The sequence below is a fragment of the Acartia tonsa genome, chromosome 4 (assembly GCF_053477335.1).
Source record: "Acartia tonsa isolate MP-2025a chromosome 4, ASM5347733v1, whole genome shotgun sequence".
Classification (NCBI taxonomy): domain Eukaryota; kingdom Metazoa; phylum Arthropoda; class Copepoda; order Calanoida; family Acartiidae; genus Acartia; species Acartia tonsa.
In genome coordinates, this window is record NC_137263.1 from 5,786,783 (window position 1) to 5,803,861 (window position 17,079).

The window sequence follows — 17,079 nt, forward strand, 5'->3', positions numbered from 1 at the left end:
TGTAGAAGACAGTAAGCAGGGTGGAGGGTTGGAGAATGTAGGGTGTTGGATCTTTGGAAGGTGGATTATTATAGAGTAGATACGCTGAAAGCCTGAAACAAAAAATCTTAAGTCTTAACAGCTATGTGAGGGAGAGGGGGGGGGGTGGTAATTTATCTATCCTTTACAACCCTCTCACATACTCACACGACAATACAAATACACATAATAAATACTAGGATATGACAATGAAAGAAAAATCGAGATTTTTGGAATAAAGAAAGGGGAGAATAAATTATTTAAAAGTCTTATCTATTATACAAATTTTATATCTAAGTTTTCATATTTATTGAATTGTTTACAAGTAAAACTGATATGGTTCTGATATCGCAAAAACCAATCAACCAATATTATTTTTTTATAATTCATTCTAAAAAAATAAAAAAAACTCATCAATATTTAATTTTTAAAGTTTTCATATTTATTGAATTGTTTAAAAGTAAAACTGATATGGTTCTGAGTTCTGATATTGCAAAAACCAATCAACCAATATTATTTTTTTTATAATTCATTCTATAAAAATAAAAAACTCATCAATATTTAATTTTTAAAAAAAATTGTATAAAAAGTAAAAAAAAACACTGAGAAAATATTAGGTGTAGAGGTTTCGTGTTCTTTCTAGACAGCCATATTGGCTATTTTTCCAAATTTTGACGGAACGAAAAAATTTATTGGAAAATATCAGTAAATATTAACTTTCAGGATCGTAAAAATTTAGAAAAGATTTTAATATTTAGGTTTCCTGTCCAAATTCAACCCTTTCCCTAATTATTATAAACGACTTTGGACAGTTAGAAAATAGAGGGAATATTAAAGAAATATTGACCCGAGAGTTTCAAATTTCCATCGTCAAAGATCTATTGAATAGATTTCAAGTAGACATATGTCTGGGCTCTTTATAGTGCCTATAAATGACCAATGAAAGGCCAATACACGGATAAAATTAACAATGGCAGGCCAGTTTACATTTTAATTGACCAATTGTAGGCCAGAATGACGTCATATTTTATAGGCAGATAAAATAATTTTATTTAAATAAAATTATTTTAGTCAAACTAGTCTGTTGGTAATTTATAATTAATTTAAATATATACTGTTAGAAACACATTAGAAATGTAAGAATTTTTTATCATATAAAAAAACTTTTAACATGATATTTTTAGTTTGGAGAGGGAAAATGAAGAACCCTAAAAGGTTGTTTGTTGTGTACCTGCAGCTATACATGATGGTGCAGCCACCAAGGAATAGTTACATTGGCAGCTCTGGTGGAGTCGCGGCTATTCATTATGTCAAACACTCTGCTTTGGATCCCGATAAACCAGGTTAGTGTTTCATAATTTTTTTAATCGAAGCTTTCCTATAATTCGGGTCGGTCCGTCCGTAATGGTTATCCAATTCATCTGAGTATTTTAATAATGATTCTTACGACAACAAGGTAAAATATTATAAGCGAGGCAACTCTATAATCAAATCCTAAAAATGATAGTATGTCATTTACTGCATCTTATATAATAGCACAATTTTGCAACAAATTTATGTACAGTTTCGTTTTTACTTAAACTTTTATGGATGATGTCATTCTTTAATTTCTTGTTATATATGAAAGCAGGATGGAAGGAGACATTTATTACACAAGTCCCTAAATTATTTAGTAACATTTTCTTATTCGTTGGCTTAATATTTTTGGGGACTTTTATGAATTTTAATATGATTGGTTCAATAATTAGAGTGTCCAAACGTTTCAACCACTAATTGTGATCTTTTGTGCATCATCATTTGGGATGAACATCAATTTATAGGCCATTGTCCTATCCCTTTGATCTCTGAAATGAAAGGTACAATTTAAGATGTATAAATCCCTGCCTTTAGTAGCTTGCAAACACATTGGTGGGAATAGCACCCTTCTTTATAATATCTACCTTTACCATTTAAAATTATTCAAGAATCACCGCGATAATTTATTTGTGTATGATACCTACAGCACTCAACGAGTGCATGGAAACAAAATTGAACTGGTTTCTTTTTATAATATGAAATATCCTTAATGTATATTTGTTTTAATTCTTGATACGTAAGAAAAACAAATATTCTTTTTTAAATCCTGAACAAGTTTGTCTTTATAAAGTTTTCCATAAAGGCACCCTACATATATAATTTATTGAATGCTAAATTTACGTGACCTTAGCAAAGCAATTGATAATAAATGGTCATAACTTTACTCAGGAATGGTTTAATAATGAACTTTATAAATTCAAAGAATCTTTGCTTTTCTTTTCTTCTAGGGGGTGAAAACTTGATTTGAAATATCCATTATCCAAACTTAATTTTCTCAAAAATTATAATTCTTCAGATTTTCTGTCTGTCAGAAATTAAATCGTCGCACTTTGTTTTTTTTTTTGGATGACATATTCCTGTATTGGTCTAGTAAATATTGAAACTTTTATTTTTACATAAACGAAATGTATTATGTAGAAAATTCCAGACAAAATAGATTATAAAACTGATTTTCCTTTCAGTATGACGACCTATAGATTTGATAAATTGTGAATATTTACAAATAAATCTATGTAAGACGACCAAAAAATAATCTAGGAATTATTGAAAATCTATTCTATCACACTATTGTATTGATTTTTTTACAATCACTAGCGGCTACTCCCCTAGTTTTTATGGACCCTGTAGGGAAGTGATTAAGAAGAAAGCTAAAAAATAGCATAAAACCATCCATGGTTTAAATATAATAAGTGAAATGGTATAAAATCATCCAAGGAACTATTTGAAGCTTCCTGAAAAGAAGAACTCATTCAGTTTAGTACTTCTTAAAATCTTTCGCTTCAGACAAAAAAAAACTCTTCTACTTTACATATATCCTAGGATTGCTACAGCAAATGTTTAGGTACTCCTACCAAAATCTATTTCTTGATCTACGACAACCCCCCCCCCCCCTCCAGCACCCACTTTTTAAAAAATTTAAGGGGCTCAATTTTTGGTGAGCTTTATTCCAACTGAGTAACATCTCTGCAGCGCTATTCTTACCTAACTTAACCTTACATAAAAGGACATGTAGAAGCTTTTCTACAAATAAAGTAGGGCCGTACGTCCGTAAAAACGTACTTGACGGATAGCTTTTTTGTTAATTTAGGCAAGCTAGAATCATCCTTTCGATTTCAAACTTTGCATGATGATTTCTGCAGTAGTTAGGTACTATTTAGAAAGCGTAGCTATAATCGTTACCAGAATGTCCGTACGTCCATTTTTAAACATGTTGATTTTTAACTTTTTTAACAACAATTTTTCATGTGATATAATCATCCGATTGATCTTATTTTTGGAGTACTGATTCCTATTACAATAAGGTACAATATTACAAGCGAAGCATCTCAATAATCAAGTCCTAAAATGTCAGTATGTCCTTAAACAGAATTCTGTATTTAAGAAGTTTTGTAACAAATATATGTATAATTCTGTCAAAACTTTTATATTTTTATTTTGTAAATTCAGTTCTATAAGAGTTAATGTTCGTCTGTCATACCGTTTCAGAGCTTCGTTTTTATGGATGTTGTCATCCTTGTTCTTGTAAGAATATTTTCTATTAAAATATCTAATATTGTATTCAAGTGGAGAGTTTTCTTCATAGATCATAAGGGTTAAGACAATGGACGATAAATTTATGCACACCCCAAATGATGATAAACAAAATTAACCCTTCTCTAGGTTTAAAATAATGGTAAGATAGATTGTACATAGATAGCTTAGTTGAAACCAACCAACCGATATATACGAATGGCAGAACGTATATATAAACTGAAAAAGCTAAATATGCCTTTGAACTCTCAAAGATTGTAGATATTTAAGGAATATTATTTCACATATTTATACTATTTCAAGGAACATCTCAAGTTTTAATATTGCTACGCTTTATTTTTATATTTATCCATACTTTATGATCTATCTAAAATTCCTGTAAGTTTATTTACAAAGGCCTTTCAATCGCAACCGGAATTTCATACTGTTTATTATGACTCGACACACGTTTTTTTTAAATTCGTCCATCCTTCTTAGATTTAAATTGTATCTTCCTATCTTTGTTTATAGGTATAGAATAATTGATAATTTTTTCATTCTTAATTAATTTGTCTAATAAATGCAATTTTTTGTAATATTTAAACAGCACTTGTTATAAAAGAATTATAGAGCGCGGCTGACGAGCTCTAAAGTTAAATTTAAAATTACAAAAATTTTAGCTTTCTTTACGATGACTTTTCTAATTATTAAGTTGCTACTGACATAACTTTCATACCAAATATTTCACTTAATTGTCATTAAGTGTTTGTCCCGTTTTTTGCAATGTGAGAATTGTCCATTTTCAAACCTATATCGCTTAAGGTATAAATGACAAATAATTGAGGGAGCGCAAGCTATATGTAACTCTACCAAGGGGGTGGGGACCCTATACCAACTTTCAATTGGGTCTTTAAATATCAGCCAATAGCGTCGGATTTGAATATAAACACAGCCAAGTCGCTACAATTGAGCAGAAAGCAATTTGCTAGCAGACGAAAGTTGTCTGGGTTATACTTCTATGCTTATACATTTATTCTTTAGATGACATGTATAATTTTATGAAGAGCTGGAAAATCTTATGAAACTGTTTGTAGTGCCTATAAGAAAAATGACGTCATACAATAAAAAATAAATAGACCAATAATAGGCCAATACACAGAATAATTTACCAATGGCAGGCCAGAATACATTTCAATTGACCAATGGTTGGCCAGTATGACATCATTTTTATAGGCACTAAAATAAGCTTCAAATCTTATCATTCTAAACAAGTTAGTAAGGAGAAAATAATAACTCAGAATCTCATAAAGCAACTTTTTGCGGCTAGCACAACCTGATATTAATCCAATCCTTAAAGAATCTTATGTCGCAACTGCATGCGGCTAGCACAACCTCATATTAATCCAATCCTTCTATTCATCCTTTGCAAGTTAAAACTTAGTTGAAACAATTCACAGAATAATAGGAAGGAGTATAGAAAGAGTTGATGAGGAAGGGGGGGGGGGAGGGTACAGCTCAAGTACCGCTTAATCTCCTCTTATTGGTTTTCTATAAACAAACAAGCCACAATCTTTTGTGTTCTGGATACTTTCATGTGCAAAGTTAGTACAAACTAATGTATTATGTACACATAAACAATATACAATATATACATCCTTTATATATTAAATTATACATATTTATACACATGGAAACATTTATTTATGCAGTTTCTAAAATATTATTATAGAAAGAATGTAAGAATATATTATAATTCAGTTTTACTCTTATTTATGATAGTTACTATTTATTTAAATAATTTATTTTAAACATAACCTTAGTTTGAATGGCAAATTTATCATAAAAATAAGATTTGCAAGGGCAAGTACAGCTTTTTTACATGAAAATGAAAAAAAAATGCATGCTAGATTCAGCCAATTAATCATACTACCTTAGATTCCTTTATTATTATATGGTATCATCTAGAACAAATCTCTATTTATAATCTAAAAGTCAGTCAATTCAAAAATTTTCTCTATCTTTCAGATCATAAAGAAGCATTCTATTGATTTGGTCTTTTTTAATCGTATCATCTCTATAATTACGTTTCAAAGGGTAAAAAACAAGACCAGGCATCCTCAACCACAGACTTAAAAAGTAAAAGATCTTCTTTTTTATAATTGTTAGAATAGTTTTGGTTTCATAAACCCTGTTGTTCATGTTTATGTTATCTTGTATTTTTAAATCGACCAGTAAATCGAGTTAGAAAAGGCAATAGCTTCATCTCAAGTAAATCCCAACTTGCCATTTCACAAACTTTTCCAATAATTTCTTAAACTCAATTTGAAAGTAGTGCACAATCTGCAGATAAATATGTCAAAAAGAAACTTTATGGTTGTTAAGGAACAAGTTCAGACAAATTGTATTGTAATAATAATTTTATGATTCTTTATACTTACTCATGTATATTTACAATGACTCTGTAGTTTCTTTTTTTCGGGAATGGAAATTTTTGGGGGAAAATTGGAAATAAGGGGGGAACCCATGGAGAGGTTTTTAAATTTGTTTGTTTATTACTTTAGGTCAGGTTAGGTTTGGCTAATTTAGGTACTGCAGGGGTTATGTCAAAAGCAATAATTTATTTAATAAGTTTGGTTGTTTCAGTGCACAACAGGCATTTTGAGGGAAAGAACCAATACATGTACTTATACCTTTTTTGTAAATCGAATTATGTTTAATTTTCTTTTTTTACGTAGCTTCTCTTAACACATGCCAAATAATGTCTATTTATGTTATTCTTAGTGAGGGGGGATCTTTTTTGATGCTAAGTAGTTTTTTTCTATGTATATCTCTAAGAAAGGTGTCATTTTCCCAATTTAAATAGACTAAAATCTTCCTTAAACCTACACAAAACAAAAAATATCGGAATAACTATTTCCGAGATCTTACAGACAGACATCATTTCCTTTTTTCCTACCTTTTTGTTCTTTTTTATATCTTATCTATAGCTATAAAAATAATTCAGTAAAAGAAAATCGAATGTTTGAATTATGGCTCATTTTATATTTAACCACTATTAATAACACGCAATTTGTATTCTATAGGATATAACTTGTCTTTTTTTCAAATATGCAATCTGGCAATGATAAATGAATTTTTAATAATCCAATGACAACTCCAGAAAACCCTTATCCCTTTTAAATATTTACTAGTTTATTTCTATATGACAAGGGGCCTTTACAAGATATCCAAACATTAGGTAGCTGGGTAGGTTAAATTTATTAATATTAGTGAGAATTCAGGAAGCGGGGGAACATTTCAATACTGTAAATCCTATGGATAATAAACAGTCTCTTATTCGTTGGCTTAAAAACTCTGATTGAGCCATACAAACTAGTAATGTCAAAACTCCAATAATTTTGATCTAAAGAATTATAATTTTGTTTATTATAATTGTGGACGCAGGTGATATGTTAATTCCCATCTGGGTTCAATATTTTTATAATTTAAAGAAAAGTATTTTGAAAAAATTTGTCCTTGTGTTGTAGAAGATGAAATTGATAGAAATAATGTTCTTCACATTGTAGAATTAAATAGAAATATGAAATATTATGTAGAAAAAAGATATATATTATATTCTGGTATTTAAATAAATGACAAAAGTAAAATACCATTTTACTTAAAAGATATTTTCATATATTACATTTTAACGGTTTTAGGTGTATTTCCCTCGTTGAGGTAGGGTTCTCCTTCGATGTCTAGTGATCATCAAGTGAACTTAGAGCACCATCCGCTTGTAATGGAATGCAGTTCTCTAATAGGATATTAGGTGAAGTAACATGTAATAGAAAACCAACTCTTGATTACACAACCTTTGTCTGGAAGTTTTATCTTAGCATGATAGTGATTTGCGCCTTTTTTGGGCCAAGGGATCCCGCCTACTTTCATTAATAGTGTTAAATGTTAGGCATAGCAGCAGTGAGTACCATTTTTAACGTTTTTAGTACGATGCACTGTCGTTTAGGCTCGAAACCGACACCGACCCGTCAGCTAACCATTTAGGCTAATGTCGCGGAATATCATAGCCGAATTATTTTGAAAAGCTGCATTTGATCGGACAAGTACATGCAGAGATCTCGTGCTTTGGAAAAAGACACAAGTTATCATCTTTATCAAACACGTTGTTGATGTCAAACTGCATTTAATTAAAAATTTTCGGTATTATCCTATTAGGAAATTTTTTTTCAATTTTTAAAATTTGAGTAACCACCCCCCCTCCCCCCCCCCCCCCGACAACGAACAACTCTGGCCGCAACGCTCGGCTCCCTAGCCTGCATAGCCGCAGCGCTCGGCCCCCTAGCCGAATAGGACAATGAACTATTAAGTAATGTATCCCACAATAACGATAAACAAAATTACCCTTTTGTAGATTACAAATATTAGAGCACGTTACTTTGTACAACCCAATTATATATTACTTACAAAGTATTTGAGATACCTAATGGCACTCTTTGGTGGTCAAAAACTATCCATTGTCCACTTCCTCCCTGGATGAAAGCAGTTTCTATGATATTACTTAACTTGATTTCTAAATGAAAGTTACAATTATTAGAGCAGCTACTCAATAACTAGTTGAGAGTTAATAAATATTATTTGTATTAAACAAACAAATAAAAACTAACCCCCTCCCCCCTTTTTCTGTACTAAATGTAAATCTTTTTTTTCTGTCTAAGCAATTTTAGGAAACCGCTATCATTTTCCTGTGTTACTTAAAGATACTTTGTTCCTATAATATTTGAATCTCTCTAAATTAAACATTCTTTTTACAACGCTGCTTTAATGAATAAAACACAAACTACATAAAATAAAGAATTTATATCAACATATGAAAATAAATTAAATTATATTTACTATTTCCAATCAGAAATTTATTTTATTTTGAAGACAGCATGCACGCTTAAGTAAATATTATTATATTTCAAGACAGTTAAATTAACACATCAATCAGTATTGGCATAACAAGGATAAAAACTTACATTAATACTTACAGTTGCACAAACAAACATAAAAGACTTATAAAGTGTCGGCTCTCGAAAAAAATATTTGTCATTAATTCTGAATAAAAAACAACGTATTTAAAACGAACCTGCAGACTTATTTTTGTTATATGATTGTAATGTTGCTACGCTTTCCAAATTAAAACTTCTGAAGTCTAACATATCTAAATTAAGGATCACTACTATCTGTTACGAACTTACGTACAGACGGACAGACTTAAAAGTAGAAAAGTTTTGCTAATTTTTAAATTTAAATTGGGATATTTTTAAACTTTGTACAGCAACAAAAAATATAAATAAGTAGTAATGATATCAAAAGAAACATTTGTTAGAACAATATTACAATACATTGCTAATGAACAATCAATTAAGACATCTCAGTTTTTTTTTCCAAACATGGGGAAAACTTTATTTGCAGCGGTGGTTTGCTCCATCAAGCTCCGGTCAATTGAATCCCAAGTACTCGGTCTCTTGGGAACCAAGAATTCCTGCCTAGAGGACACCGCCAAATCTTGGAATAAGAGTAATGTATGTACGTATGTATGTGTGTGTATGTGTGTGAATGTGTGTTGTAAGTATCTGCCGCCAAATTTGAAAGATATGTAAGTAAATGCCCAGTTTAGTGTATTGAGTGATGGGATTCATCATACCAAGCCCGTGAGATTTGTTAAATGTGCAGAAAAAAGTTATAAATGTTAATTTCGCCAACTTGAAATCATTTACATAAACCGCTAATATTTTCAATTTAAGTATTTTAAATATAAGTATTGAAAGTTCGGGTTAGTCCCTTTCGTGGCAAAGCACCTTCCTCTGGCAAGGGGCGATTCTTTATATTTTCACAGTAGCTTTTCTCCTATAAAAAGCCATTTTAAAAATACGAAGAATCGCCCCTTAAGGGGCGTTGCCACGAAAGAGACTATTCCCGAAAGTTCTTTCATATCAATGCTATAATCATTGTTTTAAAATCCCAAATTTTAAATGCTGTATTTTTAAAGATTTTATCAGATTTCATTATTACCCTAATGATCAGAAGAAGAAAAAACGTACAAATGCTTTTAAAAAAGGCCTCTGTTAATTTTTTTAACTTAAGATTAGGAAAAATTAGGTTTGCTGTCTACTTATAGTGTATACATTTCTGTCGTTCACTAAGATTTCTCTAACTACTGGCACGATTGATTTTTCCTTCTCTGGGTTCTTGGATACTTGGGTATCTCAATCCTTCTAATATAAACAGACCTTGAAAAACATTAGCCACTCCCCATAAAAGATTTTTAGTATTTATGTACAAAACATTTTATTTCCTAAGAAAAAAATTATTAATTCTTTAAATACTTTTAAAAACTATTCATCCTAAATTTACGGTTTATATTTCATTTTAGTAAACATAAATTATTCTGTACAAAAAATTTAAACTCAGACGATTTTCCGTTTATACCTTCTGGATCACAAAAAACTTTTGTGAGAAAAAAATGTTATTTTGATGCCCTTTTTAGGGATATCACCCTGATATTATTTAAAATTAAAGGGTGTGGGGATCGGTGGTTAAGAATATGTTTGAGTGTTTGTAGCAAATTTAATCAAGTTTTTTAATCAGTTCATTTTTTTTATCAGACAAACAATCCAAAACTAATTCATAAATCTGAATTGAATTAATAACGTTTTGGAAACTAATACCTTTAACAAACTAACTTTTCGTATATTCTAAAGATTTTAATTTTAAGTTAGGTTGTGTTTAGGAAAAATTAGGAGGTCCTGAGGAATTATACCAAGAAATATGTTGGGAAAATTTACGTATTTCATATTTCCTTTCATACTTTTTAAAAGCGAAGCTTTTCTATAATTAGGGTCGGTCCGTCCGTCCGTCCGTCCGTCCGTAACGGATAGCTTTTTTCGTTAATTTAGGCATGTTAGAATTGTCCTATCGATTTCAAATTTTGCATGGTGATTCCTTTAATAGTTAGGTACGATTAAGAAAACGTAGCAACTCTATAATCATTACCAAAATGTCCGTACGTCCGTTTTAAACATGTTGATTTTTTTACTATTTTAACAACAAATTTTTATGTGATCAAATCATCCGATTGATCTGATTTTTGGTATATTGATTCCTGGGAGAACAAAGTATAATGTTATAAGCGAAGCAACTCTATAATCAAGTCCTAAAATGTATGTATGTCCATAAACATTATCCTGTATAAAGCAGTTTTTCAACAAATTTACTCAGAATTTTGCTTCGACTCTTATATATTTATATTCTGATTATTTAGTTCTGACACTATATAAATGTTAATGTCCGTTTGTCCTACCGTTTCAGTGCTTCGCTTTTATGGATGTTGTCATCCTTGTTTAAGTTAAATTATGTGCAATTATCTAAATTCTTTAAAATAGTTTATCCAAGTAAAAATTCTTAGTTTTAAGTTATTTGTGTCTATATTGGAGTGGTTTACAAAAACGCAGTTTATCTGAAGGACATGTTTATTAGACCTGTTCACATTTCTCAGTTATTAACACGCAAGGTTTGTTCTATATAGATATGATTATAACTTTATTGAACTGTTTGTGCATAGCGGAAATAATTAAAACAGCTTTTAGTGCCTATAGATAAAAATGCCGTCAAACAATACTAATGACCAATAATAGGCTGCAGGGGCGTCCAAGCTTTTTATCTTGGGGGGGGTAAAATTTTTTTAGAGGGGGGGTAATTCGTGTTTGGGGGAGGTAAAATAGCGCGCGAAGCGCGCCGCAAATTTTTTTTACCCCCCCCAAAATTTTTATCCGGGGGTAAAATTTGCTTGGGGGGGGGGGTAAATTTAGTTTAGGTATAAAAATAATGAACAGGGCTAATATGAATATATTCGATACACTGCTGATAACAAATTCCGATATTTATGTTTAAATAACTCTTCAAATTTCAAGTAAAAATCTACAACAACAGCAAACCTTGTATTTCTGATTTTTTAAAGTTTAATGACAATTAACTTTGATGGTCACTTTATTTAATTTTTAAAAAAAATTTTCTCTCTTTTTCTGAAAAGATTCATTTGGGTCCCTAAAAAAAGATTTGTTTTAATCATAGATGAGGAGACATTGGGCTGTTTATTAAACTAGTCCCAAACTAGTTTTCTTATTCGTTGGCTTAACAACCTTGGGGACTTTTATTGAATTTTAATTGGTTGGTTCATTTAGTTGGTCCATACGTCTCAACCACAAATTGTAAAGGGTTAATTTTGTGTATTAACATTGGGGATGTACATCAATTTTTCGGTCGTTGTCTTATCCCTTTAGATCCCTTTCAAAATTTCCTGTTTAAAAACAGACAAAAAATTGAACATGATGAAATTATTTTTTTTAAAGTTTATCATATTAGTATTTAATTTTTGTACTGTCAAATCAAATTGAAAATCTCGATTCTCAAATATTCTATTTCAAAGACCACAAAAATTCAAGCTTAGCTATGCAGCAGTTAAAAGTTTTTGAAAAGTTTGAAGAATATGCAACAATTAGCCATTCTGTGTATACTTGACAAATTTGAGGGAACAAAAGATGAAATGTTGGAAAATTAAACAAAGAAAAAGTTTTGACATTATCTTTTTCCTAAACTTAAGAAGTAAAAGTGGAAAAAGTATGAGATTAGATATAGAAGTAGGTGAAAAGATTGGATCATAAAATTTTTATATTTTCTGATAAATATAGCTATGATACAAAATTAAAGAAAATTATAATACTTTTATTTTTTTAAACATGTTAAAAAATTAAAAAGAAACCACATCATTTGACTTTACAATAAAATTAAGAAAGTAAAGTATTTTTCCGAAAAGATTTATATTTTTTTGTTTTAAAAAATTGAAAAGGTCCCCTTGTTTTTCATTAAAACATGTTATTCAATTTTAAATGCAATTATAATTATAACAAAACAAATATTATTTGAAATTATTTTGACGTAGCTGTCTATAGTGCCCTAGCAAAATAGACAACTACGTCAAAATGGGGATAGATCTCAGCTTTTGGCTTACATATTCTATTGACGTCAAGAAATACCTTTCCCTTTCTCTTTCCCCCTTTGACGTCAATAAAATAGGTAGGACAAAAGCTGTGATATCTATCCCCATTTTCCTGGGGCACTAAACACAGCTACAATTTGAAAAGTTATCCTTTCTATTTCATTTTGGGATTTTTTCTAGTCTATGATTAAACAGCAATCGATCTCATCATTTCAACAAAAAGAATAATATAAAATTAGATAATGTTTAAGAGTTTTTTTTATTTATCTATATATATTATCTGTGTGTGTGTGTGTGTGTTAGTATGTGGTCTTGTGCAATAGAATCATTATTATATTGTACATTTATATCAAAGATAAATTGTCATTTTATTAGGAAGGAAGAAAAATTATTTGACAAATATTTATTGTTGTGTACCATCTATCCACCTAAATATCTGTATTTAGATTACACAAATATGACCCTACAGTTCTGCAGTGCAGCTCTTATATAATTTACTTTAATATTTTGCGCAAAAAAAGATTTAATCTTTATAGCTTGAAATAAAATCCTTTTGATTTTATACCCTAAAGAAAAAGATAAAATTTTTGCTTATTTGTCTTTTCCATAGTTTGTTCTATTCATTTTCGTTCTGTGATTTAAATGGTCTTGATAATAAAAGAATAAATATTTATACGAATTAAATTTTGAAAAGGGTGTAATTAATATGGAACCTTAAGCAGTGTTTTATAGTCGCAGCTACCCGTATTTTAAAAGCTACCGCCGCCCACACAATAATACTGATTAGAGACCAATAAAATTAATAATAATTCAGATAAAAAGATATATGTAAATAATAGAGACACAATGTTGATTCACATAATACTTCTGGTGTACAAGTTATCCTACACAGTGTCAGGGTCAGGCACAGACAGTGTAGACGACAGAGTTGCCAGGTCCAGGTCTGGTCCTCCTGACCATGCCATGCTGGAGGACAGGGTGGTTCTGGAGATACCTGACACTGGAGAATATGAAGATGATAATAAACCAAGTATTCAAATTTAAAGTTTAATAAAAAAACATTAAAATTCAAGTGAAAGTGATAAATTATTTGCAGTGAAAAAGTCTTTTTGTTCGTAATTTTTTAAAAAATATATTTCGGTGAACATGGCACCCTCTTCAGTCTAAATTACATAAATCATATTAATTTAACTTAGAAAAGATTAGTAAAAATAAAGAAATTTGTAAAACTATAAAAGCAGAAAATGTTGCCTGAAAATTGAAAAGAGAAAAAAATGTATAGTATGGTCAACCTTTTACAGTCTAGCCAGATGGTAAATGTAAACTAACGCGAATTTTTTAGAAAGAGACAAAAATCACAGAGAGGGGGGGGGTTTATTTTGAAATTGTAAATAATCGTGCTTCTTTAATTTAGTTCCTGTGATTGATGTAGCCGCAGTTATTGGTCAGGATGCAGAGCTACCTTGTGATATATCTACTCCAGGTATTCAAATATATTTATAAACAAGGATGATCAGTGAAAGGATTTGTAGAAGTGAAGCTAAGAATTCAAACGAACATGAACATTTGTAGAGTGTCAAAACTTAATATGAATGATATTAGTTTAAAATTATATACAAAATTGTATATAAACTTCTTGCTAAATTTGGTAAATACTGGAATTGATTAAGGACATACTTAATGCTTAAGATGCTTCTCTTAAAGTATTGTTACTTTGTTGTACTAGGAATCCTTGTTCCAAAAATCTGTCAAATAGGATGATTATATCATACATTTTGGTCAAAACATTTTAAATATTAAGTGGACTTTTTAATTTTAAGTTGGTACACTTTCTAAATTCTACCTTATTTTTACAGGAATCATAATCCAAGTTTAAAATCGATAGAATAATTCTAGTATACCACAATCAACAAAAATAGATAACCGTTAAGTACGGACGCACCTACAGACCTTAATTAAAGAAAAGTTTCACTTTTAATACGGACCCTAATTATAAAAAAGCATTGCTTTTAAAAGTCTTACAGTAACTAATACTTCCCACAGAACCACAATAAGACAATATTTATGATTATTTGTGTATTGATGTTATTAGCTGTGATTGTTGACATCTTTGCGGACAAATTATGTGGGGTATTGTGTCTCCAATATTGGGGGCTAATCACACAACATTCAATATTTTACCTGAAGACACGGATACCAATACTATGTATTAAAGTAGTTGGATGTTTGTGGTTCAGTATCCTACTTTTTTTAATGCTTTAAAATTGTATTTGGGCCCTATTCATGCGGGTGGGCAAGGGGGGGGGGGTCAAAAGTTTAATTATTGAGCTACCCCTGCCCCAATACCCCCTCCTACTATCTCGGAAACTATTAGAGATATCAAAACAGGAAATATCAGTAAAGTTGTTGTAAAAAATGTACACAATTCGATAAATCTGTATGACATTTCTTCAAGTAAACATCTTACAGGTTTTTTAAAGAGAGTATATGATTTATTTTTAATTTTTTTATTTTGGTTTATCGTTTGTTTTCAGAATATATCTCTATGTCAGCGGTCATACATTTATAAATATAAATATTTATGTATGGTCGAAATATATAATAGATTCCTGTTGTTTTATTCTTATAGGCATTGTCACTATTCAAATGCAAATTAAGTACAATAAATTATTATGTAATGTAATTAATAAAACACATATGTTATACTTACTTATATGAAAAACATATTAAAAAACAAACCACAAAAATGATTCTAAAATTTGATTAGAAGATGAAGATATAAGAAATTTTAAAATGTAACAAATTTTCATAAATAGTAAGGACTATCAAACAAAGGCCATGCAATCAAAGCTTGTCATTTTTAGTTTGGTCCCCAAAAAAGCGAAAGCGTTCAATCGAATCAATCTTTAAGCATAAATTCATGTTAAAAACTATTACAGCAAAGAAAACTAATTTTAATTAAATTTTTAGATGCTGGAGACAATGTATATTTAGCCCTGTGGTACAGAGAACTAGAACTAATTATAATTAAATTATTAGATGCTGGAGACAATGTATATTTAGCCCCGTGGTACAGAGAACTGGAACTAATTATAATTAAATTATTAGATGCTGGAGACAATGTATATTTAGCCCTGTGGTACAGAGAACTAGAACTAATTATAATTAAATTATTAGATGCTGGAGACAATGTATATTTAGCCCTGTGGTACAGAGAACTAGCGGGAAAACCATTGTACAGCTTTGACATTAGGTAACAGGAATATTTTATTATAAACAAGCAATTCTTTTTTGATATATTTCAGATAAAATCTTATATATTTTCAATTATTTTTTTGTAGCAGCTGTAACCAACAACTTAATTAATTCGAAAAAAGTAAAGGTTTTGTAATTTTGGAGGGCAACTCATCGTTGTTAAGACGACCTTTTTTCTGTCCCCCAATTATTGTTTTATATTGATTTTGTTTGTTGGTTATACCTTATTCCTGACATTGTAGAAAAGCTTTACTAGCACAAAAGTTATTTTAAGACAATAAAATCACTAATTGAAAAGTTTTAAATTAAAATGTTTAGGGGTCGACCAAGTGACACCGCCAACCATTGGTCAGCTGATCCCCCATTTGGATTCGGTAGAAGAGGCACTTTCAGGTGTGGATTCATTTCTAATTTTTTTTAAAATATGCCTCTAATTTTACTAAAAATTTTATTATTTGAACATAATCCATTCTATTTACATTTAGACTTTAGGGAGATACGACAATCATTTACGCCCCCCCCCCCCCCATAACTATGTTATAAATATAACTTTGTAGACTAGTATAATTTACAGTTAATTGTCCCCTCCCTCCCTTGTTTTAATACATACTTAACTGATTGACAGTTGACTACTTTCTTTCCAGCATTAAAAATACATTTATTGAAATTATATTCCTAAGATATAATTAAAAGTTTGTATTGTTTAGGGTGGGAACTGAACCTGCAGCTTTAATAATATCAAATGTTAGCCTTGAAGACGCTGGAGTCTACAGGTATTTATATTTTTTTGATATTTATAAGTTTATATAAACGTAACAGGGTGTCTGTGTGTCTATATCTGTCTAAACGCTAGACCAATATGGCTTTATAGTGAAGTTTCTTGTAAGTCCAGGAAAAGTTTATAACTATATTGGGGAGGTTACATTCTCCATAATATATAACCCTCACACATGCGGAAAAAAGAGTAATAATAATCAATTTAGGAAATACAATTTTTCTTTCATTAAATAGTAGCGGCTATGCCTCTAGCATGTAGGGACAGAGATTGGAAAAAAGCATAAAACCATCCCAAGACTAAAATCTGAAAATAAAATAGCTTAAACAATCACATGACCTGTATAAAGTTAACTAAAAATAGTGAACCTAATCGGCTCTGCAGTAATTGAAATCTTAAGCTTCATATA

At 30.1% G+C, this 17,079-nt stretch overlaps 1 protein-coding gene across 1 annotated transcript in view; it reads left to right on the forward strand.

Annotated features, from left to right (window-relative positions):
* The first annotated feature begins 13,480 nt into the window (after nucleotides 1–13,480).
* Nucleotides 13,481–17,079, forward strand: part of LOC145318161 (neural cell adhesion molecule 2-like) — a 41,979-nt gene continuing 38,380 nt past the window's right edge. The window contains exons 1-5 of the mRNA XM_080159507.1: nucleotides 13,481–13,670; nucleotides 14,055–14,123; nucleotides 15,818–15,893; nucleotides 16,214–16,288; nucleotides 16,603–16,668. Of these exons, the coding sequence (XP_080015633.1) occupies nucleotides 13,487–13,670; nucleotides 14,055–14,123; nucleotides 15,818–15,893; nucleotides 16,214–16,288; nucleotides 16,603–16,668 (470 nt within the window). The 5' untranslated portion in view covers nucleotides 13,481–13,486. The remainder of the gene's footprint in view (nucleotides 13,671–14,054; nucleotides 14,124–15,817; nucleotides 15,894–16,213; nucleotides 16,289–16,602; nucleotides 16,669–17,079) is intronic.